The sequence below is a fragment of the Vidua chalybeata genome, chromosome 19 (genome assembly GCF_026979565.1).
Source record: "Vidua chalybeata isolate OUT-0048 chromosome 19, bVidCha1 merged haplotype, whole genome shotgun sequence".
NCBI classification, from domain to species: Eukaryota; Metazoa; Chordata; class Aves; order Passeriformes; family Viduidae; genus Vidua; species Vidua chalybeata.
In genome coordinates, this window is record NC_071548.1 from 5,278,216 (window position 1) to 5,303,116 (window position 24,901).

General features: G+C 45.8%; 2 protein-coding genes across 2 annotated transcripts; both read left to right on the forward strand.

The window, feature by feature from the left end:
* The first annotated feature begins 5,621 nt into the window (after positions 1-5,621).
* JPT1 (Jupiter microtubule associated homolog 1) lies at positions 5,622-16,216 on the forward strand. The gene is made up of 5 exons (XM_053960607.1): positions 5,622-5,799; positions 8,376-8,518; positions 9,143-9,240; positions 11,112-11,139; positions 15,255-16,216. Exons 1-5 carry the CDS (start codon positions 5,744-5,746, stop codon positions 15,401-15,403), a joined length of 474 nt encoding a protein of 157 aa, XP_053816582.1. The 5' UTR covers positions 5,622-5,743; the 3' UTR covers positions 15,404-16,216.
* An 886-nt stretch (positions 16,217-17,102) lies between these two features.
* NT5C (5', 3'-nucleotidase, cytosolic) lies at positions 17,103-24,859 on the forward strand. The gene is made up of 5 exons (XM_053960291.1): positions 17,103-17,372; positions 22,239-22,339; positions 22,424-22,484; positions 24,291-24,405; positions 24,487-24,859. Exons 1-5 carry the CDS (start codon positions 17,109-17,111, stop codon positions 24,627-24,629), a joined length of 684 nt encoding a protein of 227 aa, XP_053816266.1. The 5' UTR covers positions 17,103-17,108; the 3' UTR covers positions 24,630-24,859.
* The last annotated feature ends 42 nt before the right edge of the window (positions 24,860-24,901 follow it).

Sequence of the window (24,901 nt, forward strand, 5' to 3'; positions counted from 1 at the left end):
GGCTAAACTTCTGATATCAGTGTATAAAATTCTTTCAACTTGATGTCATGCCAAGACGTTTCCCAGGAGAAAGCTGTCTTTATCTTGTTTGGCCAAAAAAGGTGTTTGGACTTGCTTTAGTTTCTGAAGAAAGGGTGAGGTCTCCTTAAATACAGGTTTTTTTCAGTTCAACTTAAGATTGTGAAGCTCAAAGCTCCCTGTTGTATCTTGCCTTGTACTTTTTATTTCCTGAGGCAACAGAAGTCAAGTGACAGGTACTGAAGAGCTTTTAAAAACAATGTCTTCATTTCCTGAATTAGTCGAGTGTTACTTCATCTGTCATGAACTTATGTGCAGAATTCACCTACATTCCTCCATATTTCATCATTTTGCTGTTACCTAGGCTTGCTCATGTTCCTGAAATGATTCCTCTAACACTGTTGAATTGGTGTTATGTTAGGTGGTGACTCCAGCCAAAAAGTGTTAAATAGTCTTTTCTGAGATAGTTTCTTGTTTTTTTAATCTAATCACAAAAACATCTTGACTTCAGTGACTTCATTCCTCAAGAGCCTCAAATGTTGAATTTCCATTAGTGTAGCAAACATGGGGTGATTTCTGGTTCTGATATATAACATGTTGGTGTAACAGTAATGCAGAAATACAGTCCTTTTTTAAAAAAAGAAAATAAGCACTTTTTCTGCGTGGTCTTGCAAATACTCTCTTTATATCAGAACTTGTTTTTGTCTGTACTGCTCCTCTGGTGCTACAGATTTACCTGTGGATTCCTGATTGCTGGAACCCTCAGTGGTTTTACTCTGACTACCTCTTTTAAGGAAGCTGCTGCTGGGAGTGATGATTTGGAAGTGGTATGGAGTACAAGGATATGGACAATTTAAATCAACTTATTTGGAGTTCACTTTGCTGCTTGGCTTGGTTTGTGGAAGTTCCTAGGTTTAAACTGGTAGCCACACGGACTTCAGGAAGTCCCCTTGTCAGAGGATAAAGGAAAACTGGGCAAAGAGGTCTTGTCAGGCTAGCTGCGAGGTAAGTTCTTCATGTTTTATTAAACAGCTGGGATCTTTCAAGAGCCTGGGAAAATTACATTATTACCCACAATTTTCAAATAATGTGTTCTAAAGTGATTGCCATGCAATTTAGTTAATATTTCTCCCATGGTTTTTAAATGAGAAAGGATAGAGTAAGTTATAATTGGATACAGTCCCCTGGTGCGTTCTGGTGGATGGGTGGACCCTGCCTTCAGCCTGTGCTGGCGTTTTAGTCTCTCAAATGAGTTACAGACATGACCAGTTACTTAAAAATAGGTAACCAAATTCTGTCAGGTACCTTAAGTGAGGCATTTTTATTCATGTGCAGGGGAGATAATGACAGATCTAAATCACAGCTGGTTTGGGTGGTTTGCACCTGAAAATCAATGCCTTTGTTTATCTGCACAGTGGGGATCACAGCCACCCCAGGGGGCTTCTGTGGGGGTCAGTGGTAACTGGCCAGAGGTGCTGATTCAGAAGGAGGTGAGGAGTGCAAGGCTGCTCTTACATGGAATCTTCCAAGCTGCCAGGACTGTAAGGAAATACTCCAAGTGGTAACATGAGAGAGATTCTTGTACTGGCATATGGAGGTGTTCTTAACAAAAGAAAAATTCCTGAAGTAATACTAAGATAATTGCTGCTTCAAGATAACTGCAATATCAGAGACAACATTTCTGCAAGGGTTAAGGTCAAAGCAAGCTGGTTTTCCAGCAGGAATTTTCCTTTCTAGTACCTTCACTTCATTACTTCGGAGTCAGTGTAATGTAAGTGCTGTCATTTGCCTGGTGGATGCTAGTTCTATTGTGTCTCTTACTGCAACATTAATGAAAAGGCATCATGTGACTGGCTCAAAGAGAGGAGACTTCCTAGCCTTCGGCCAGCTGGAAGTAACTGAATTTCTAAGGAATAGCAATTTGTTTTCAAAGCTAAAGATGAAAATATGCCTCCTTGGTCATCATGTGAACAATAAATCCAAGTATTTTTCTTAGAATTTTAGGTAATGGCCTCTTCTCAGTACATGAGTGTCAGCTGCTGTGATGGACTCTTGTGGAGTATTAATCTAAAAGTATTTAAATAACTTGGATTATTATTAATTATATTAGCAGCGTAATTAATGCATTTAATTCTCTGGTTTATTGAGGTTTGTTCATTTTGCCTGTAATGAGTTTCCAGGCAATGTGTTCTGATAGGGAATAATCAATCCTTTAGTTTGTCTTGCTTTTTAGTACTTAGTGGCAGAAGGAGTTGGTGGTACAGCACTTCTCCTGGGTGATTAGGATGTAGGAGTGTGAGAATAAATTGAAGATGGAATTTTGGTCCCCCGTTCTCAGTTTTTGATTGGCCTCCAAGGTGCTTAATTCCAGGGGTTTCCTGGTTTCTTCCCTAGCAGCATGGGAAGGTGATCCTACTGTAACATGGAGGTGTTGGGACCCCCACCTGGTGTTTATGGAATGGTTGAAGTCTCTTTAAGGGAAGAATTTTTCCTTATACTGGAAGGATTTCAGTTTACATGGGAGGGGTGGTGTGGGGCAGGTGGTGCTGTGAAAGGACTGGCTGGGTGTCAGCAGAGATCCCAGAAGGGAAGGTCAGCAGGTGCTGGAGAAGGACAAGGGATGTGTGTGAGTCAGTGAGGAGCTGCAGTGGGAATGGGGACTGTGGGAAGAGCTGTAGGTTTAAACAATCCCTGTATGAGGGTGGCTTTGGAGTACTGGAGAAAGGCTAAGGTGGGGGAAGCTCAACTAGCAAATAGTGTTTCTCCTTTGGAAAGGAATATTCTTCAGGGGAACATGGATGCAAAAGATACCCTTTGTGGTGATTTTTGTGCTGGTTTTGGTGCCTTAGATCTCCCTCTTTCAGCACCCAGTACATGGATCCCATCAAGCACATCTGATGCCCTGCACGGGCTCTTGAAGGATCACTTGAATAAGAAAACTTCACTGTTTAAGAAAACTGAAACAAAACAAGACTGAGACACTGACTTCCCCTTCCAGCAATCCCTGCCTTTTCCCAGTAAGGAGGAACACTTTGGAGTGCATGACCAGGCTTGGTGGTGTTGGATGTCCAGACAAGAACAGCAGCATGAGTTGGCCACTCTGCTTTTTTGTGTTGTTCAGAGCAGGGCTCTGCAGCTCTGAGAGGAGTCTGGGTACTGTGGTGCAATTCTGCTTCCCAAACAGTGACAGGCTGTTGGGAACTTTTCCTGAAGATGTAGAGAGGTACCAGTGCAACTTTCACAACTCTTGCAAACAACAGCATCAGCTCTATGGGACAAATCATTGGATCTGTAGCATCCATGTTCCATTGAACTTCCATGCGTCACTCCAGATGCAAAAATCTGATGGGCAAATCCAGCTGTGGCAAGGATTGTTTATTAGCTGGCACTTCAGCTGTGAATGAAATGGGGCAAGAGAAAACTGAGTCAAATCCTCTTTTTTTGTGCCTTGTGCTTGGAATAAAGAAGGGATGCTCTCTGTGACAGCCATAAGTAGCAGAGACTGGCATGAAGAAACTCTTGGTCACAAAAGAATGACCAAGCTGAGGCTTTTCTCAAACCAATGGTATCTCTCCTTGCCTAACCCTTGCATTTCCTGGAGTTTTGTTCAGATTCCAGAATGCACAATGCATTGTGCGTTCCTTGCTGGTGGAATTTCAACAACAGGTGGAATTGTTTGGTGTGAGTCTTCCAGACAGCTGCTGAGAATTGTTCTGGTCAAGTTTCATCATCCTGAGATGGATTGTAAGCCCAGTTTCTGTAGCCATCTTCATAAACCCCTTCATCTTGTAATGGATGAATAATCAGAAAAGCAGCTTTTATTTAAGGTCCACCCTGCAGCCAGGCCTGTGAGAGGTCAGTGGGACCCCTTGGAAACACATAAGGTTTAGAATTCTAAAGCTCCATGTGAAACCTGGCTGTGTCATAGGGAACAGGTTTTTCTTCATCTTGACTTTAAAAAGTGGCTCTGTGTGTGTCTCAGGGGTACAAATTAAAGAGTAAAATCCTGTGGGTTTGAATAAGAAGCATTTAGATGACAAAATACTTCTGCAAGTTCCTGGGAGAGCAGATGTTTACCTATGTGCAGGTAGGTATAATTTGACTTCTTAATGCCCAAGCCTAAGGGATAATAGAGTTAAAACAACTGTGTCATGTTACTTAAAATTTCCTTTTAATCTACCTCTAAAAAAATGTGATGCAACAGATAATTCCCTGGGGATCTAAATAGTGGTTGGAGCTTAAAAAAAAATACAAACCAGGATTTTTTAAAATGGATCCCAGATTAGAAAAAATAATACATTGGTCCTGTTTGTGTACATTTAACAGTTCTTATCTTTCATGATCTGTGTTAATATTAAGGCTGGTGTTTAATTCAGATGCTGGACAACTCATGCATAGAGGGATGTAACACAAGCCTTGTGTTCTCCAGACCAAAAAAATACTTTTCTCTAGAAAGTGTTTTGGGGGTATTAAGGGCTGTTATTAGTGGAAACTGGGAGGAGTAGCTAGAAAAGATGGATTTTCTTTCCCCTTTCTCTCTCCTTTATGCAAATGCTCATTGAAATAATATTGCTGATGCATAGGTTTTGGAGTAAAAATTGTGATCAGGGAGGCATCTGTGTCTGTGGAAATTTCAGGGAGCCCCCAGTCACCAAATCAAAGGTGGATGTGACAAATGGGTCAGTGGCCAACACATGGTGATTTAAAGTCTGTCCTGTGAGTTTTGTGCTGGAGGGAGATGCATGACTCAAAATGTGCAGCCTCGTGCTTTTGACAGCCAGGTGAGCAGCATTGCTGGGCCTTATACTCCAGCTGCAGTAGCCGTGCTGGAGCTCAATTTTTATGTGATAATCTAAAATAATAAATTGCAAATTATTTTATTCTGCCGTGATTTTTGAGGTGTTGACGTTCCCCACCAGGCCTGTGGCCCTGCAGGCCCTTGGCTGTGTCCCAGCCCTCGTCGGATCCAACATCTAAGCCACAACAGCCTTGTGCCAACACCTCCCGCACCGCCACGGCCTCAGTGCGGTTCATCCCTGTACCTTGGAGCCGCTCCATGGCACCTCTGAGGCACCCGCGGGGCTTTCCCGGGCTGGGCACGGCAATGTGTATGAGGGAGCCGGGCCTTGCGCGGCCAAGGGGGCACCAGGGGTGGGTTTGGTGGCGCGATGGCCGCTTTAGTGCTGTGTCCTGGGCGGTGTCTGTGGGGACAGGAGGCATGCGGGGGGTCGCGAGGCAGCGGCGGGGCAGCAGAAGCGCCCTCACGGCCCAGCCCCTCCCGGGGCCCGTCAGAGGGGCAGCGCCGCGGGGACTTTTGTCTGGCCTCAGGTACGGCTGAGCCAATCACAGCTCGCTAGCAGTGAGCGACAACTCTTCCGCCAATCACCAACAACAGGTGCCACGGCCCACAACCAATCACCGCAGAGCAGACGTAGTGCTTCACCAATGGGCTCTTAGAGGTGAGGCAAGGCGCCTCGGAATAGATAGAGAGGCGGGGCAGGTGGGAGAATGGCAGGGCGCTGTCCAATAAGAGCTCGCGACTACGTTTGAACCGCCCAATGAGAAGGCCGAAGGTGGGCAAGGCTTGCGGTGTGTATAAAAGGTGCGGCGGGGCGGGCGGCGGCCGCAGTTGTCACCGGTACCGGCAGGGGTTGGTCGGCAGGAGCGGCTGTATCCCTGGGACCGTCACTGTACAGAGCCATTCCCTTGGTGCGACCTCTCCGCCATGACCACCACGGCCACGTTCTCGGGCATGGACCCCAATGGCAGGAACAGCTCCAGGTCTGCGGGGGGCTCGAGGGCCGCTGGGACGCAGAGGGCAGTAGGGCTGGGGGGTCCCAGGGAAGGTATGACCGGGGCGGCTCCGGAGCGGTACTAGGGCGCGGTGCTGGGGCGGAGGCTCCGGCCGGGCCGGGGCTGTGGGTATGCGGTTCCACCCGGCCTCTCCCGGGCGGGCTGGCTGGAGGCGGGAGCGGCCGCGCCCACCCGGGTGGGCTGTGGGGGCATCCCGGGGCCGCGCCGTGCCCGGGGGAGGGAGGTGCGGGAGCTGCCGAGACCCGCCCGGGCCGCTCGGTGCGGGCCCGCCGCCGCCGAACAAAGAAGGGAGGCGACTCCCCGCCTCGCCGCGCAGCCATGGCGCGGGGGCGGGGGGCACCGCGCCCCTCCGCCCGCCCGTCTTCCCCCCATCGCCGCTGCCCCCGCGCCCCTCGGCCCCGCGAAGCCGCCGCGGGCTGGGTGGGGCCGGGTGGGCTCCATTGTCTGCGCTGCCTCCCCTGCCCGCCCCGCTCCGCTCTGCCCGGGGGGGGGGGGGGGGGGGGGGCCCTTCGGTCCGCGAGCTGCCGGTGCTCGGGGCCGGGGCCATCATCCGTTCCCTGGGGCCGCGGCCCCGCTCCCGGCGCTAGAAGGGGCGGGAGGGAAGCGGAGCCTGTCTGCAAACAAAGAAAACTTGGCAGGCTGGTCTGGAGGAGATGCACAGCGCTAGGTCGGGCACCCGCGGTTTCAGGAGTCACAGATGGAGAGGATCGTGGCTATCGTGGCCTTTTTCAGAAAGGTTTTGGTCTGACAAAGCGGACGCTTCCTGTTCCCTTATGGCTTTCCAGGGTTCTTTTTAAAGCGAAAAAAAAAACCTTTACAAAGCTTGTTTCCAAACCTTTTACCAGAGCTCTTCCTGGAGCTGTGGGTGGATTATCGGTGGACATCACTGGGTATCAGGTGGAAATGTAACAGCATTTCATTGCTTGAAGTGTTAAACATGGCTTTCGTAAAGCAGGTTACAGCATTTTGAGGCTGTGAGAGGCTTCTAGTAAAATCTGTCAGCCTTTACCTGAGGTTGGTAGAAGGGATTATTCATTTTTAACAGTTTGAGTGATGGATATTTTTTCCCCCTTCAGTTGCCTATTCTGATAATGTCATTAAGTCTGTCAGTGGAAACTGTTGTGCCCTTAAGAGAGTACTGGTTTCACTGCTGTGGTAAAAAGAGGGGATCTAAGGTTTGGGAACAAGCTCTGCTTTGAACAGACTGTTCTTCAGATTAGTAACTGCAACAGCTATAACTATGAAAATAAACCTTCTATACATTTCCTCAGAGAAAAAAAGATAAAGGAGTGATTCAAGACCATTGCACGACATCTTGATTCAGAAAGGAGACAAAACAAGTCATAATAAAACGTACTCTGCAGTCTGCTGGGATCCTCCCATTAGCAGCTGAGCATCAGTAATTCATAGGAAAAGAATTTTGTTAGGAAAAGTATTTTTCTGGTTATGTAACAGTAAATATCCATGTCACACACCTTTAGGAATTTCCCTTGCCGTTGGGGTGTTTGAGCTCTGTAGGCTGGAGAAGCGTTCTTGTGTTGCAGCTGGAATGTAACAGGCACAAATTCTCCCAAGATATGAGTTGTACAATTGAACACGCTCTTTGTGTTGAATTCCAAGGTTTGGAGCATTAATATCAAGCTGAGTACTGTTTCCTGTTCTAACTCTGATTTACTAAATTATTTGTTAAGAAGAGGAAGTGTGCACCATCTTTAGTTTGTGCTGGTGTTAATTTTGGAGTATTGGAGGTCTTGAAAACCCAAGGTTCTGTTGGTGTCCTCACATCTCTCTGACAGTTTTGAAAGTTCTCACACACAGTTTTGTTCTCCTGGCTTTTGTCTGGCTTCTCCAGCTAACAGAAGATCTCCTGCTTACGAAAATAAGATCAGGAGGAATTTATGCTTCAAGACTTATTTTGCTGCAGCTGTTCATTTTGGTTGGTTTCTGCAGGTTGGAAAGCAGACTGCAATCAAGCTCTTGAAGTACTGAGCAGGCTTCTCTCGTGTCTAAGAGCAGATTGTTAGATTTAGGTTACATATCTGGAGCTTGGTACATGTCTCTCCTAATAATAGTCAACTCCAAGCTGTTTAATTTCATCTTTTACTTCTAGACCAGCAACATGCTGCAGACTTGAGGTTTTTTTCCTGAGGAAACAAATCTAAATAAAGGCTGCAGCACCCAGCCATCAGTGGTGCAGCCAGTCCTTTGATTCAAGCTTCAGTCTTTGCTGTGCAGCCAGTTTGATGATTAAAAACGAACCTTCCCAGGGTACTCTTAAAAAAGCTGGAATTTGACATGCCCACATAGTTATTTTATTTTTTATTTGGCTCAGACTGGTGGGAGCAGCCCTTGGTGTGTTACTGGATGGAACAAGGGCACAAATAGAGCACGAGAGCATTTTATTTTTGTAAGTGCCACTGAAGAACAGTGGAGATATAGTGCCAGGATGGAATTCTGGCAGGAGCGTACCTGGATGGTTGAAGTGATGTGCTGGGAGTGCAGCTGGGGGCTGGCACAGGGTGTAAAGCTGCCTGTCTCCACAGAGTGCTGCGTCCTCCTGGCGGCGGCTCCAACTTCTCCCTGGGCTTTGATGAGCCCAAAGAACAGCCTGTGAGGAGGAATAAAATGGCATCCAGCATCTTCGGAACTCCTGAGGAGAACCCACCTTCCTGGGCTAAAGCATCAGGTAAGGCTGTAGTGCTTTGTTTCCACATCTGCTGATGCGCAGTGATTCATTTTGTAGCTCAGCCTGATGCTGCTGGAGGCTGATGTGGAAACCAGAGTTCCCTTTCTACTTGGTACTTTGGGCTTATAAGTGATATCTGCTAGCAGAAAACTGTTTATTTCTCATTCATTTCTTCCAGAAGGGTTTTATTTTAGGCAAGTGTTGGGCATGCTGCAAGCAGAGAATTGTATTTCGGATGCAGTTTCTCCAAGTCACACAAGTGGACTTGTGTCTTACTGTTTGGAGTAGCACTGATTGGTCTTGATTATTCAGAGGAAGTTCAGCCTCATGTTCTCACAGCTGGATTGAAGCTTCCCTTTCTCTGCAGAGCACTGCCAGTATGGGTGGCCTTGGGACCCCAAACTCCATCTGTTTAAATGACACACTCACTGCATGGGGTGCTGCTCTAAGACCTAATCTAATAATTTGTGAGGTATTATTTAAAGGACCAGGACTTTTTAGAATGCTAAAGCTCTAATTTCAAAGAAAAGCCTCTCCCAAAGTAACCAAACCTGTGACTATTTATGATCTACTTCCACATTAAGTTTACCTTGCAACCTGATTAGACTCAATCTCTGGTTGTAGGGGCTAAGCCAGGTGAAACCAGAGACAGCTGTGAATCCTCTGGACCACAAAGAACAAACTCAACTGAGGCAAACTGTGGAGACTTCGTAGATCTCAAGGTCAGTACCTGACTACAAAGAACCTGATAATGGACAATTCACACTCTGTGTGGGATTGATTTATCACAGATGTTCACACAGTTGGAAGCATTGTAGGATTTGAATCCTTTCTCTCAAATTTGTTTTTTCATGAAGGTTCCCGTTTCCATCTGATACTCTTCCAGTATGCTGAGAAAGGAAGGGCTGGATTTTTCACAAGGACCACTTTGTACAGCTCTTAACCCATCTTATTGCTGAGACAGTAATGAAGTGATGTGAAGTCTAATTTCAGCTCTGTGTGTGATTGTGGGTTTAAACATCTCACAAACAATTGTAACTACAGCAGTTTGTGTGTGGGTCTGACAACAAACTTGGGTTCACATCTCAGCAAATTCTCACCTCAGTAGTTTTAGTGGGTTTTTTTTTGTTTGTTTGTTTTAATAATACCATCAGGTATGTTATTTTCTATATAAACTCTTTACGTAGTAGCAATATGGAGCATAATTTATAGTGTTAATGGTGTTAAGTAAAATTTGCTAGATGTGTAATTACATTTAATGGGAAAAATAGGGTGCTTTTGAATCACAGTAAATTCAGTAAAAAACTAGTAATTCGTCTGAACTTGGATCCCTAGGAATGTAGGGTAGCCTGTATTTGCATGAACAAAGAAAAAAGAAACCTCGTTTAAAACTCTCCAGCCTTAGGTTTTCTGAAAATAACTGGGTAGATTAATTATATTAAATGTTGTAGCAGACACTTTTTATCTTAGGTTTTATTTTGGTAATTGTTATCAAGCATCACAACCCATTTTTGTTATTAGTTGTAGCTTTTAAGTCACAAAACTGTACTGTTCTTTGTTACAAAAAATGCCCTGTTTCAATTTAGCAAATATAAGCAAGTTTATTTTCTATGCTATATTTTCAGCTTTAAATTTAACTGTTTAGTCTAATTCTTTCTAAATTGTTTTAAATACTGTGATTCTCAGCTTTGCAAACAGGTTCTTCCCATGTGGAATACTTCTATGCAGTAATTAGCTGCAAACAGCCTGACACTTAAGGTGATGCATTTGTGTCAGTTTCTGCTTTTCTTTTTAATTCCAATTTCTGCAGTTTCACTGTATAATTAACAATGTTAAATCTATGAAAGTTTATAAACGTGATGCCACTGAAGAGCCTTGGCTGCTGCTGGGAGACTCCCTATCTTTGTGTCAAGCTGCAGCCTGCAAACAGATTCAGCATGTAAAGAATGTTGAACTGTTTATGTAGTGAAGGAAACTTAATCAGGGAAAAAAAAAAAGCTGATCTGTGTTTCACAAATGAAGTTAAATACCCTGGAAAGAGCAAATGCTCTTGGCCTTGCCAACAGATAAATGCAAAGAGTTGCTCAGTAGAAACCAGAGGATGCTCAACTCTTGCTTGTTGTCAGTGTAATTTTTTTGCCCTTCTGGCTGTGCAGTGGGAATATTCTGGATCCTGTCAGTGCTGCTTGATGTGGGATGCTCTGTACAATAAAGTGTTCTTACCCACCGATGTCCTTCACCATGGGAGTAACAAATGTGCCATGTGTCATCAGGATTACTCCAATATCTGTTTCAACTTCTAGAAGTATGTTAGGCAAATAAAGAACTGGTTAAATTATAAGTCAGTCTGTAAGAAATAGTGCTTACAAAGCCATGATTTCAGTCTGCAGAATTATGAGTGCAGAGCCACTGTGCCACTCTGGGTTCTGGCCCTCAGAGCCTGTTGCTGCTCCAAAAGTGCCACCCTGAGCCTGTGGCTCAGAATGTGGTGCCACATAGAGTAGTGTGCTCAGTCACCGTGGTCACTGCTTTATAGGAATAGGAAAATGCTTTATGAAACACGAGATGTAACATGTTCCTCTCTCTTTTCTAGGGAGGAGATGTTGGTGGTGACATTTTTGGTGAGTAACTTCCTTGGACTCTTCTAGTAAAAGCCTGTTGCAGGTGCTTTGCAGTAGAAAAGGATGTAGGATCTATAAACGGTCATTTATTAGGAGAGAGGCAGCTGGGGACTGTCCCTGGAACCCATCAAATCAACAAAGTGACCAACTGCTTCAGTGGAGTGTGGGTATGGAGTGAAATGGTGGAGTGCTGATGCTCATCAGGGTAAAAAGGAGAACTGTCCTGTTGGTTTATTTTGCTAGCAGCTGTTGCTGTCAAGATTTGTCTGAGTACTGGAAGGTAAGGTGGAGACTCCTGCAAAGAGTTCAGTGATTGCAAGGCCACACTGCTGTTAAGAGTTGCTTAAAATTAAATAGGACAGTCAACGTAATTGATTTTAGTTTAGCAGTTTCCTTCTTTCCCATTGTCTTGTGATACATCAAACAGGAAGAATCAAACACAGCTACTGCTTCTGCAAGTGTCTGTATTAACCAGCTCTTGACTTCCTGTTGCTTTTTAAATGCTGATTTTTGCCAAGGAAGTTGATCTGCATACTGCAAATCTCCTATAAACAGGCATTTCCCCTTGAAGTGCTTTTTCTAGCTCTGAGGCTGGAAATGCCTCCTTTGCAAGATTCACTTTAAGAATATCTGACTTCCTGATGACAGGAATGGATGTGTTGACTGCTGCTTTCCAAGTGCTACTTTCAACACCTAGGGGTGGTGGGACATCCCTGAGGCCATTAGCACCTCCATGTCCTGAAAAGACTTTTGCTGGGAGGGGGGGGAGCTTGTCCAGAACATTTCCACTACCTCTGAGTGGTATCTGTGCCTAAAATAAGTGTTGCCTCTCTAGCAGGCTGCTTCTAATCTAAGTGCATAGGCTCTAGGATTTCTTTCCCATGTCTGTCTGGTCTTAATTAGCACTGTAGGCATCTAGTGTTTATGCCTTGAGTAGGAGGATGTGGTTTGCTAATAGAAGAAAACTGCTCTAAGGGCTCTGTTGCTTTTCCTGGTGCTTGTTTAAACCAGCTCCCCACAGGGCAGAGGAGATCCCACAGACAGCAGGGAGGTGAGAAGGGCTGAGATGCCAGGAAGCAGAAATAGGGCTGCCTGGGATCAGGACAGCTGGCTGAAATTCAGAGTGCAAAGTGGAATTCCTGACTTGTTTAAAAAAGTTCACATTTTCACAGGTGTTGTATTTGTCTTTTGGTTTTTTTTGGCGAGTGACAGTGAAGGAAGTTTTTACCAAGGCTCAGGTGAATCTAAGCTGAGAGGTGGTTAAAAAACAAGTGTTAGGAAGATAACTGGGATTATTTCTTGTTGTGGCCATCACTGAAAATTAAATTTTTGAAGGTGGGCAAGATAAAATAAAAATGGCAGGCAAAGGTTTGAATGTTAAACTTTCACTGATGGTACTTAGGAAGGAGTAGAAATTAATGCCTCCTGGAAATGGTGTCTGTGGCAGATACCTGAACATCCTGATGGATTGTTAAATGAATTCCTACCACTGATTGCTTTGGGTGTTGTAGCTCAGTGGAGCTCAGTCTCACTGATGTGGCTGTCCCTCCTCCCCTGGATTTTCCTGCTGTTGGATGGCAGACCTGGGCTGCTGAGCATCCCACTGGCACACCTGGGAGTTTGTGCTGGCCTTGTAGGGCTGTCTCTGGGGTTAGGAAAGGAACAATGAATACACATCAAAGCAAAATCTGTCTGCTGACAAGTTCACAGCACAATCAGATTCTTAATAGGTTTCTGTCATTAAAAATGTTTAATCTTTTGAATGTGGAAATTATTTTCTGTATGTAACTGATTATAAAACCCCAAGTATGTGTCAGGTGGGATGTGTATATTTATTAATCAAGCCTGTCTAGGGTAAAAAAAAAACATTTCCTTTGCAGCAGGGCTCTTGTTTCCTCTTTGGGAGCTGTAGTTCCTTTCTGGGCATCAGAGTTCCCAGTGGCTTACAGTACACTCAGCAGGGAGCTGTTTCAGGGATTAGACTCTTTCTGAGAAGGGAGGAGCTTTAATTCTGATCCTGTTGGTTTTACCACTTCACTCATTAGCTTGGCAAACTTACCTTGATTATGTGGGAAGTGCTAACGTATATCAGCTATACAAGGAGCTACAGAAACTTGCCCCAAAGCCTCCTGTGCTGGTAATTCTTGTTTCTTTTGTGATTCAGGGGCAGTGTGAGCTGAATGAATGTGAGCAGCTAAGGAGAATCAGGCAGTGCCCGATTGAGTGTCAGCAGTGCCTGGCTGCACATGACCCACAGGAAGGTGGAGCCTGGATCCTGCACGGTGCTGGGACTGTCCCCAGGCAGGGACATTCAGCACTTGCTGAGTCAGCAGACACTGGGACACAGCAGCTACAGGAGCTTCAGGCTTAAAATGTGGTGTTAACTCAGCACAGCTGAAACAAGCAGTTAATGAGCACAGCAGAGAATCTCTAGTGGATATTATTTCTGGTTGCATGAGGACTGTACTCAGATGCTGGAGTTCTTTGAGATTATTATAAGCATTGGATATGGGGGGGTTCAGTGGGCACAAGGTGGGTTTTGATGTTTCTGATAACATTTTGCATTGAAAAAAATAAACTGAGTTGACACAGGATGTGAGGAAGGCTGCTGCTGGGGGTAGGAAGACTAGGAGGCAAAGGGTAGGACTTAGTAATTACCTTTCAGGTTGGAAAAATGAGCTATGGGAGATGGTGCTGGAGGTGGTTTTATTCAGTGCCTTTGTCTGTGACCTGGAAAAGGTAATGAACAGTGAAGACTCCAGTTTTGTTGGTGATATTACCTCTTTCAAGTAGTCAAATTGTGCTGATGGTGGGAAAATCTCACTGCCAGAAGGACTTCGCTAAATGAGGCAGGCAGGTATAAAGGCAGGATAATCCCTGTGTAAAGTAATGAATCTGGGGGGGGGGAAACCCCAAAAACTAAACCATGGCAGCCTTGTGTTCAGCTCTGTGCTGTGATGCTTCCAGGATCTGCCTTGAGTCCTTCCCCTTGAAATTCTTTGTGGTGTTCGGAGGTGCCAGCAAAATACTGAATGTCATCAGGGAGAGGATGGAAAAATTACATACTTTTTTGTGTAAGCAATGGTAATACCCCTATATCTTGACTTGTGTACAGTCTTTCACACATGAAGAGCATGGGGTTGTAGTGGAGGTGACAGGGAAGATGAAGGGGTGTAGTGGCTATTCTCTGAGGGAAGATTGGAATAGTTGTGCCTGTTCAGTTTGAAGAGAAGGCTGGGGGAAGAAAATTGATCAAGATCTACTAAGTCTTGAAACTTAAGCTGAATGTGCAGCAGTTCTTTGAATTCTGCCAACCCAGAATTAGTGATCATGAGAGGAAACAAAGGGGCCTGTTGAAAATAGGTGAGGTTCATCTTCACCCCCAGTATCAAGGGCTACTTGGTGCTGATTTAGGCCTTTGGCTCAGAACTGGTCATGCTAATCTGTAAAAAGGTGAGATGCTGATGTACTTGCTGTACTCAGTTGTCAACAATGCAGATACATTAGATGTTTGCTCCAGTATCTAAAGTGCTTCCTGTGAAGAATTCATTCTGTGCCCTGTCTTCACTTGTGGTTTGCTCAGAAGGATTTAAAATAAACTATCCTGTGCTCTCCAGGGAGTGTACAATCAGAGCCTCCCCATGCATGGCTGTTCCCTGGTGTGTCTTGTGTGAAGCCTCAGAAGTGTGTCAGATCCTTTTCCCTCCAGTTAGGAAATTGGGGATGCAGTTTGAGCTCTTGCTGGTGCTGCTGTGTCTCCCAGCACCTACTCAGACCTGAGTGACAATGCCACAGTCACAGCACTGACTGATTATATGTAGGAGACTTAAGCTTAAGCTGCTTGTCATTTGAAAAAAAAATGAATTGCTGGTGTCTCTTAATAGCAGCTGGCTAAATGTGGCTCTTGCTGGTGGCCTGAGACTGAGCTGTAAGGCCTCAGATTTGATCTGAGAAACGCTTCTGAGGGCTGAGTCTACCCTGCCAGTGGGTGACAGCATTGGAGTGTGTCTGTACCCCTGGACAAAACTGACAGGAGCTGAGCTTCCGACTGAGCCAGCCAAACATCTGGCTCTCATCATCCACATCAAACACTTTAAAAGCTTCTTTTCTTCTAGAAAACACTGAGGCTGATGTAGAAGCTGCCCCAGGTCAGAGTGAAGAAAAGTCCCTGCCTGCTGCACCTGTTCCTAGCCCAGTAGCACCAGCACCTGCACCCTCCAGGAGAAATCCACCCGGTGGCAAGTCCAGCCTAGTGCTCGGTTAAACCTTTCCCTTCCTGACTGTTTTGAACTTGTGTCTGTTTTCTTTCCCCCATGCTTGTGAACTGCACAACTTGAGCCTGACTGTACATCTCAAATTTCTTTCATTAAAAAGAAGCACTTTATGTACTCCATCTTTTTTTGAAATTAAAGGTTTTTTTCCACTTCTGTCCTGTGTTTCCCCCAGATCTGCTGGAAGTGACATGAGTGTTTTCTAGTGATAGACTTGAGGGAAAGCTTTATGAAGTATTGTAATGTAATTCAAAGGAGAGTAGCTTGGTTCTAAGTGTGCTTAGAGGGTTTTTGTACTGAGATTTTTTTTTTTAGAACGTCTTAGCTTTACTAGGGTCTAGAATCCTGGTTATCCAGGCCAGCAAACAGCAAGAGCAGTCCCTTCCTCCACATGTGGGATTTAGGTATCTAAAAGGCTTCATTGACTGCATGTGGTATATGCCTTGAGCCCTGCTGTGCCATATAAATCATTAAGTGGTTAATGTACACCATGCTGCCTTTAAAAACAAAATAAATCTTGATACTGGACTACTATGACACAGGGTCTGTGCCAAATAGAGGGCTGATGACCAGAGCCACCTGGCCTAGTGCTGGGAAGGGGCTGATTCAGACTTTATTCAGTAGAAGTGGAGTGGATCATATAAATAAGAATTACAGGGCATTTTTTTTTTTTACAACTGACTCAATGCTGTGCATGATCATGCTGGTGCTTGACCATGAGGTGAAAATTTCATCCTTTAAAGTGTGTGTTGTAATTTCACAAAGCTGGATTGTTGCTTAAAAGTAAATAATAGAGAAATTTTGAATTCAGTGTTTCCTGTGTGGGTTTTATTTCACGGGTTTTGTTTTGCTTTGTTCTCAGTTGTCCTTGTGTCAGTCAACCTTCCCTGCTCTAACAGAGGAGAGTTGTTACACCTGGCTTGAGGTCACCACCATGTACCAGCTTCCCCTGAAGAGAGAATCTGACTTATCTCTTCATTTTTGGCTTCTAGATCAGAGAACTGTGGAATATGGCTTGATATATATTATGGTTTATCCAAAACACAGTTTGTTCTCTGGAAAACCGAGACAAGTTTATTTTCCTCATTAAAAAGAAAAAAAACAGAGGACCCTAAAAAGGGAGAGGGTGGACTTGAGACCAAACCATGACGTTCTCTGCTGTTCTGGAAGGGCTCTGCTGCCCAATAAGCCACAGCAGAGGATCTCTGTGGAGCTGCTGTGTCTGCTGGTGCCTTTTCCACCCTTCTCCAGGAAGAACCGGTGCGTGAAAGCACCCTCGCTCTCCAGATCTCCGCTGGAGAAGCCCTGCCCTGGGGTGCTGAACCTACCGAACTGGATTTGCTCTGACATGTTCCTCCGGTCCTCCATCCGGGTGGGTTCCCTGTAGCTGATGTGCACCATGCCCTGCACCGACTGCATAGAGAGCATGGGGAATAACCCATAAATTAATATTTCCTTTGCAATCCTTATGCCCAGGGGAACTTGTTAATGCTCCTTGATGGCTGCTGAGGCTCCACTGTGCTTCTTTCTCCTCGGGGCGGGGACCTGGCAGCCGCGGCCCGGCCACTGCGGGGTCCCGAGGGGTGGTGGGGGGGCGGCTTTTGTGGGCTTTTGCTCTATTCCGGCTGGAGCCCAGCCCTGTTCCCTCGAGGCGCTCCGCCCCGCCCTAATATGCATATTCATAGTTGATGCATATGTATGAGCGTCCTCGCGTGTGCCGGAGCCGGGGGCGCTGCGGCCGCGTGTGCTGGGAGCGGCGAGCCGGGATCTGGGATCGGGATGGGCAGCGCGGCTGCGCCGCTGCGGGTGCTGCTGGACATGGACGGGGTCCTGGCCGACTTCGAGGGCGCGGTGCTGCGGGAATTCCGCGCCCGCTTCCCGGCGGAGCCGCGCGTGGAGCTGGCGGAGCGCAGGGGCTTCTCGGTGCGGGAGCAGTACCGCAGCCTGCGGGAGGACCTGGCGGTGAGTGCGGCTGCGGGGCCAACACACCCTCCCCACCCCGCTGGGAAACCTCTCCCTGCCCGCCGGGCTGTGCAAAGCTCAGCATGGGACCAGTGTTTTTTAAAAACCCCTTAAATTACCTGTAGGGTTGGTTTTTTTTTTGGTTTTGGTTTTGGTTTTGTTTTTTTGTTTTGTTTTGTTTTGTTTTGTTTTGGTCCATGTATATAGATGGGGTTCGTTCAAAGAATATTCAAACAATAAGTTCATGTTTGTAAGATAACCAAATTCATGCTTACTGACAATATTTACAGGTTTCTGCTTCCAGGAACTTTTGACCATCAATAGTCATCGATCAGAAATCTGGCAGTTTGGAGCCTGTGGAAATGCTGACTGGATTCATATTCCTGTCTTATCAGCCAGTGGCAGGAGCCTGTACTTCTCTATAGGACAGGAGGGAAATGAAATTGTCATTTCTTAGCAGTAAAAAACCCCCAGGCTCAGTACATGATCTTAAAATGGGCAATTAACTTCTAGGGAAAATGTTAAGCACAGCCTTGATCAGCATCTGTTCCATTTCCTTGGAGTCTTCAACTGTCCTGTGGTGACCAGAAGGAAGGGTAAAGTCTTTACAGTATTTGTAATTTTGTCTTGCAGACCTCTCTGTTACTCATTCAGACATGAGCAAACATTAAAAATGGCAGCATTTTGCATGAACAGAGGGTGTTTCACTAGCTTTCTCCTGCTGTTCCTGGTCTCTTACCTGCTGTGCATTTGGCTTGTCAGGGCATGCAGAGGGAATATGGATACAGGATTTCATTCTGTACAAACTCAGATGGAACATACATAGTTCTTGTCCTGCTGTAGAGCTATGTGAGCACGTGCAGAGTGCTCAGGGAGCTTTGAGTAAGTTATTATTCTGCTGCAAAGCAAGAGCAAGAACATGAGTAGGTAAAAGAAGAAGATGGTTCAGTGAATGGTTTGATGGCAGAATTCTCACCCACACATCCCTCTGTAAAGGGCTGGCTATCCTGGAAGAAGTCACTGATTATCAATACACAAATTAAGGCTGCATGAAACACAAAATTAGAAATACTGTGAATCCAGACTTCACCCTTATGGTCACCACAGGACAGTCGAGTTCCTTACAGGACTCTGTAAGGAAACTGCTGATCCACGCTGTGCTGAACACTTTGCTTGAGAAGTTCATTGCTCATTTTAAGATCCTGTACTGGGCCTGGGAGTTTTTTACTGCTAAGAAATAACAATTCACATTCATTTCACTCCTGTTCCATAGTGAGGTAAAGGCTCCTGCATCAGAGTAAGGGACAGGAGTGCTGGATTCAGTCAGCATTTCCACAGGCTTCAACTGCTGGAGTTCAGATTAATGGCTATTGATGGTCAAAAGTTTCTGGAAGCAGAAACCTGTAAATATAGTCAGTAGACATAAATTTGGCTATTACATTGCATAAACAAACGTGATTTTTTGTTTAAAGGAGTATTCTTTAAACAAATCCCATGAACAAAAAAAAAAAAAAAGTTGCAGGTAATTCAAGGGGTCATGAGGTTTTTTTGTTGTGGTTTTTTTTTTTTTTTTTTTTTTTTTTTTTTTTTTTTCTTTTTTGAAAGGTCTACAATCTGATCTATGAGAAAAATTGCCCTTTGTTCTATTTCTGGAATCCTCATTCCCTAATTTGGTTCATGCTCATCCTGTTCCTCCCCAGACCTTAGGTGTGGCAGTGAAATAACCAGATAACTGGTTTGGATCCCAGCACACCAGCAGTGGCAGAAAGCTCTTATCTTGCTGTTCTAGTGTGACTTTCTAAGGAAATAAGCTTTATGGAGCTGTGCTGTGTATCTGTCTCCTTCAGTAGTCTCTGGAGCTTTGGGCTGGTTTAGGTATGTTTGGCAGAACAATAATGTTACAGTTTTAAAGATCTGAGGCTCCTTTGGGTTTTATGGAAATGCCATCCATTAGTTTAAAAACAGAGTCCTTGTTTGTTCTGCTATGGCTCTATAGAGTGTCTGTGGGACAGGAAAATCCCTGTGGAAAGTCTCTCCTTGGCTCTAGCTGCAGGGAAAGCTTTGGCAGGAACCAGCAGCCTGCACAGGGCAGTTTGTGTGTCCATGCAGGGAAACTGAGCCTGCAGTTTGTCAGTGCTGAAAGGAGGGGGTCAGCTGGGCACCAGAGGGTCAGCTGGACACCAGGCTCTTTGTGGCAGGTGTCAGCTGTGTCTGTCCATGAACTTCCAGGGTGTGGGATATCCTCGTGGCAGAGCCTGGGAAGTGCTGTGGTGATGATTTATGCATCACCTCTTCCTGAGTGGTGTTCATGCTTAGTTGGTGCTGAGCAGCTGCCCCTTGAAACTTTAGCCATTACTTTGTTTTTGTTTCTGCTTTGATTGCAAGTTGATCATTATTTTCCCACTGTAAATCCATTTTATTTAGAAGGACTTCTAATCAATTTTATTTTGTTGAAGATTTTTTCACTGCACTTGCCTACCTGCCCTCCTGTGTGTGTGGCCATTTTGTTGGTGGGGATTTATCCCCATGTTTCCTGGCCCCAGGCAGTTTCAATAAAAGGATTCAACATCCCCACCAGTGATAAAAATTTCAAGAATTACTTTGAAGTCCTGCAAATGCAAGAGCATAGGGACAGATGTAGTCCCTCCAGTTCTGTATCCAAATTATCATCTTACTAACGGAAGTTAAAAGGAAACATTCAGCATTGGTGGCATGAATATGTGGAAAGAAAATAGTTTTACTTTCTTTTTCTAGTCACTTTTTTATGAGAGGAAATGGCTTCTGGTTCCAAGAGTCATCAAATCAAATTTCTTTCTCTAACAAAGCCAGACTTTTTTGTGATGTGGTGGAAACTTGCCAGTTTCTGGTGTCTTGCTGTAGGATAAAAAAGCTTTCAGACATGAGCCCCAGATCTGTAATTCAGTCTCCTTGGGAAGAGCTCCAGGGAATTGTTGCTGGGATCAGGGAGGCTTTGCATGGAAACAGATGTGATTGCCATGTCTGAACCTAGACAGGCTCCTTCACCTCTTCTGATCTGTGTGTGAAAGCAGGCAGTGCTTCCAACTTTCTGGCTGTTGATTTATGAGTATTTGTAGGTGGTGATAACTGAGTGAGCTTCAGGATCTGGGAGTCTGGTTTAATGCTGACTCTTCATAACTGCTGCTTAATTGAAATGGGTTTTTGTTGATGTTCCACTGGTGATATAGAGCAAGCACACCTTCAGCTGGACTCTAAAGAGCTGGACTCTTCTAAGCAAAGGCTGCAGCCTGCCTTTGAAGAATACTAAAGAAGAATTAAGTTTTCCAAACTGTTCAGTGGCATGGGAATGTATGACCTTGATGCTTATGGAAAAATGCTGCTTTGACACCTCTGAAGTTCACTATGTGACCCCAAGGTAGTTAATTTGGGTAAAGAGATATTGGAAGCTTAACCTCTCTGTCTGAAGGTGAAACTTAGGCCTGGAAGGGGCCTCAGCCCTCGGTGCTGCTGTGGGTCCTTTGCCATGACGGGTTGTGGGATAAGGAAGGGGAAAACCCATCAGCTGTGACCTACTGTGAAACACTCATTTAACACAGGCCACCAGGGAGCAATTCTTAAAATTAACTAACCAGAGCTGAATTCAAACCAGTAAATTTCCTAATAATAAAAGGCGTGAAAATGTCTTACCAGTAAATTAAGAAGAAAAAGGACTGGAAGGACAGTCCTACCTGGAAATTGCCTTGGAAATATTTCTCTTCCTTTCAGAGATTAAAGATGCCACTATACTGTATCATATTAAATACCTTTTTGTCCCATTTTTGGCTACATTAACATGGGACAACATTGCTCCTCCAGAAATCTTGTTTCTTTTCTATTTACACTCACTTAAAAATGATTCTACCTTTCGAGCTAACCTCCTTCACCACTTGCTTATCATTAATTTCCTCTCTGGTTGGTGTGGCATCCCATCTGCCTGTATGGAAGGTGGGTTTACATAAGTACAAACACAAAAGGGATAAAGCCCTTAATCTCAGAGCTCAGCCCAGTTCTGAGCCAGGTGAGGGGAGCAGTGTCCCACAGCACCCTCAAACCAAGCCCAGATGGGGTTCATGGGGTGCACAGATCACCTCTCACAGAACCAAACATTCTTGGGGAAGCACAGGCATCACCTCTGAACTTCCTGCTGAAGTCTCAGACTCTTTGGAGCAGACTTTGCACTAGCCCATGACCTCAGGGGAACAGCTCCATCCAGGCTGGAGCCAAGACTGCCTACTCCTTCAACAATATTTGAAGTGGGTGGTTTAAAATCAAAAAGCAGCAAAGACATGGAGCTTTCCCAGCACTCTCATCCTCATCCTTCCCTCTTGCTGAAGGGATTCCCCCCAGGTGTGGCTGTGCTGGCCTGGCCGTTGGCACAGTCACCTCTGTACCCTGTTTGCTCTGAAGGAAAAGGAGGCTGATGGGCAGTGCCTGCGTCTGCCCACCCATCCCCAGTGAACTCCTGAGCCCTCAGCTAATCTCAGCCAAATGTGACAGAGGAGGAGAAGCCTCCAGTTTGTTCCTTTGGTTTTCACCAGAGTCAGCTGAAAGACACCTGCTGGGAAGGGGTGGGGTGGGAGCTCTGCCTCCCTCAGACCCCCCAGGCACTCCAGTGGGTTAGGGCTGGTTGTGGGAGCAAAGCCAGGCCAGGAGCAGCTCTGCCTCCTCATGAGCCACCAGAAAGTGACTTCTCCTTCTTGTGTGCCAAGCTGGACCTTTCCCAGAACGCAATGGTGAGAAATTTTATAATTCACTCCTGGGGGGAAGCACCAGGCTGTTACACAGGGGGTGACTGGAGAATGCTGCAACAGAGCACAGCCACTGCTCATTGTCCTCTGTCTCCTGCAGGCCAAGGTAGCCAGTGTCTATGAGTCGCCTGGCTTCTTCCTAGACTTGGATCCAATTCCAGGAGCCCTGGAAGCTGTGCAGGAGATGCTCCACATGCAGGAGTAAGGACACTTTGCATCCTGTAGCCCTTTTCCAGGATCTAACACACTTTCCCCTGACTGCTAACAAAGGCTGTTTCTTTTCAGTACTGAAGTCTTCATTTGCACAAGCCCTCTCCGGAAATACGAGCACTGCATTGTGGAAAAGGTGGGAAAGAATTGTTTTTATTTGGTTTAATGTTGCTTTTGCAAGGCCTTGCTGTTTCATACTACCCGAGCTGGAGCTGCTCCTTTTTAAAGACAGTAGCTGCTCTGTAAGATTGATCCCGGGGCCTTCGGGGTCCGATCCGGCTAGCTCTGGATCCCTGGCCCCTCTCAATCTCACAAGGACAAAAGTAAAAGACTGGAGATGCGCTTTCCTCTCTGGACGACAGTTCCACTTTATTGTGGAACCAGTCCAGGGAAGTCCAAGGGAGGCAAAGAGGAGAAAAGAGGTCGAGGGTGTCGCCGCGGGAGATTTTAAACCCGGGGGGGAAGGAGGCGGCGGCGAGGGACCACAGCCAATGGGCTACAAGTGATGGGAGGGGCGGGGGGAGGAAGTAACCCGGGCAAAGACCAGCACCACAAGGCTTGGGGGGGAGAGGGGCGATGTGGAACAAACCACTTGGTGCAACACAACACTGCCAGGCTTCCCTCAGTCCCTGTCTGAGGGCTAGATTCTCACACACAGAGCAGTAACTCAGGACAGGGAATCTCCAAGTGCCACATGGTGCCAGAATTACTGTGGAGCACGTGAGCCCTGGGCTCTTGGAGCTGGGCTGGGACTGAAACATAAACTTTAAGGGATTTAGAGATTTTAGAGGAGCTAAGATTTTAGTTAGAGATAAGCCTTACTAGAGTTAATTAAAATAAATGAGTAGGCCTTGATGAAGTTAAGAGTTAGTAGTTAACTAATAATTGATTGCTTGTCAACACAATGTTTAGTTAGCTGGGTTTGTAATGAAGAATATAGAAACTGACAAATAGCTTTTAGGAACATAAGACAATTGTGGGCCTCCTCTGTTCTGAAACCAATTGAAGACAGGGAATGGGAGTTCTACCAAGAGTTCATTTGTCATATTTGCATTGAAAAGGTAGAAAGGTCAGAATGAGGAAGACTTCATTTACTTCCTCATTTTGGGACCCCTCCCCATGAAAGGGACCATTGACCCATTTCAAGGAACAAACTACGCATACTTAATAGCTTTTGAAATTATTAGCTTATGAAGCGAGGAATGGGATGTACCAAAATTATGAATATGTATTTGTATTTTGGGTATTCAAGACTTGTATGGATAAAAGGACTTTGTAGTCATCTGAAAGGCGCGGTGTGTATTAGGGAGCTATCCCGCAGGCTGCCCAGTGTCGCAATAAACATACACTTTCTAACTTTAAACTGTTAGAGAGTTTTTGTCTGTCACAGTTGGATATCGGCACTAGATCAATATCCATATTTCCTTAATAAATCAGGACCAGCTGTGTCAGCAGGTGACAGCAAAGGAACTGCTGTAGTGTTACCCACAGGGATGGGGTATACCCAGGGGATTCTACTCTGGAGAACCACCAACCAACAAAACCTACTTCAGTCTAAATCTGGAGCCTGAGATGTCCCAAAAGAGGTCAGTGCTGTGTTGAGGAGGCTGTAGAGTTGGAATAAATCCTTTTTGCCTGTGGTACAAGAATGGAAGCGGGGGACTTTGATCACTGGAATGACTTAGATGGGTACAACCCATGTGCTCTGGGCAAGCAGACAGTGCTTCTCACAAACCCAACAGCCAGGGCAGTGCTGAGTGAAGGCTGTCACACAAACAGGTTTAATCAGCATCCTGGGCTGCAGCCAGTCTCCATGTGGGTATTCCTAGACACAGATGAAGGTTTACAGAAGAAAGAAATTGCTCCATTAGGGCTGGTCTGACAGGAGTGATGTGCAAACTGAGAGCACAGCAGAATTTTCTCCTATTCCTTGTCTCTGCAGTATAAGTGGGTAGAGAAACACTTGGGACCCGAGCTTGTGGAGCGGATTATTCTGACCCGAGACAAGACTGTGGTGGCTGCTGACCTGCTGTTTGATGACAAGGACATCATTCAAGGTTTGAACAGCTTTTCCATGGTTAGCTGCTGGCTGGGGAGCCACCCCACAGCTGATTCCAGCTTTTCCCCCCTTCCCACAGGTGTGGAGCCGAACCCGAGCTGGGAGCACATCCTGTTCACCTGCTGCCACAACAGGCACGTCCAGCTGCCGGCCTCACGCCGGCGCCTGTGCTCCTGGGCTGACGACTGGAAGGCCATCCTAGAAAGCAAGCGCAGGCAGTAGTCTAGGAAGGGGATGCTGTGCTCTTCCCACTGCTGGGAAACAACCAGCCCACCCCCTACCATGCCCAGGAGGCACTGTCACTGCAGGGATCAGCCACAGAAGAAATGAGCTGCTCCTGTCAGACACAGTGCTCTGGGTTTCTGGAAGATTGCTCTGCACTGTTAATCTCTGTAGCATTTTGGATGTTTGCTGTTGGAGAAGAGAAACTATAAACTACAAGCACAAGGTTATTTGTGGTTGGATTTTTGTGTGTGTTTAACCTCACTCCTGTT

What these genes read in the sequence shown, in the direction of transcription:
- NT5C (XM_053960291.1), top strand. Translation starts at nt 17,109, where the DNA reads ATGAGCGTCCTCGCGTGTGCCGGAGCCGGGGGCGCTGCGGCCGCGTGT. An exon ending in GAGATGCTCCACATGCAGGA is followed by an intron (nt 22,340 to 22,423) that starts GTAAGGACACTT and finishes GTTTCTTTTCAG; the next exon opens with TACTGAAGTCTTCATTTGCA. An exon ending in AGCACTGCATTGTGGAAAAG is followed by an intron (nt 22,485 to 24,290) that starts GTGGGAAAGAAT and finishes TTGTCTCTGCAG; the next exon opens with TATAAGTGGGTAGAGAAACA.
- JPT1 (XM_053960607.1), top strand. Translation starts at nt 5,744, where the DNA reads ATGACCACCACGGCCACGTTCTCGGGCATGGACCCCAATGGCAGGAAC. An exon ending in AATGGCAGGAACAGCTCCAG is followed by an intron (nt 5,800 to 8,375) that starts GTCTGCGGGGGG and finishes CTGTCTCCACAG; the next exon opens with AGTGCTGCGTCCTCCTGGCG. An exon ending in TTCCTGGGCTAAAGCATCAG is followed by an intron (nt 8,519 to 9,142) that starts GTAAGGCTGTAG and finishes CTCTGGTTGTAG; the next exon opens with GGGCTAAGCCAGGTGAAACC.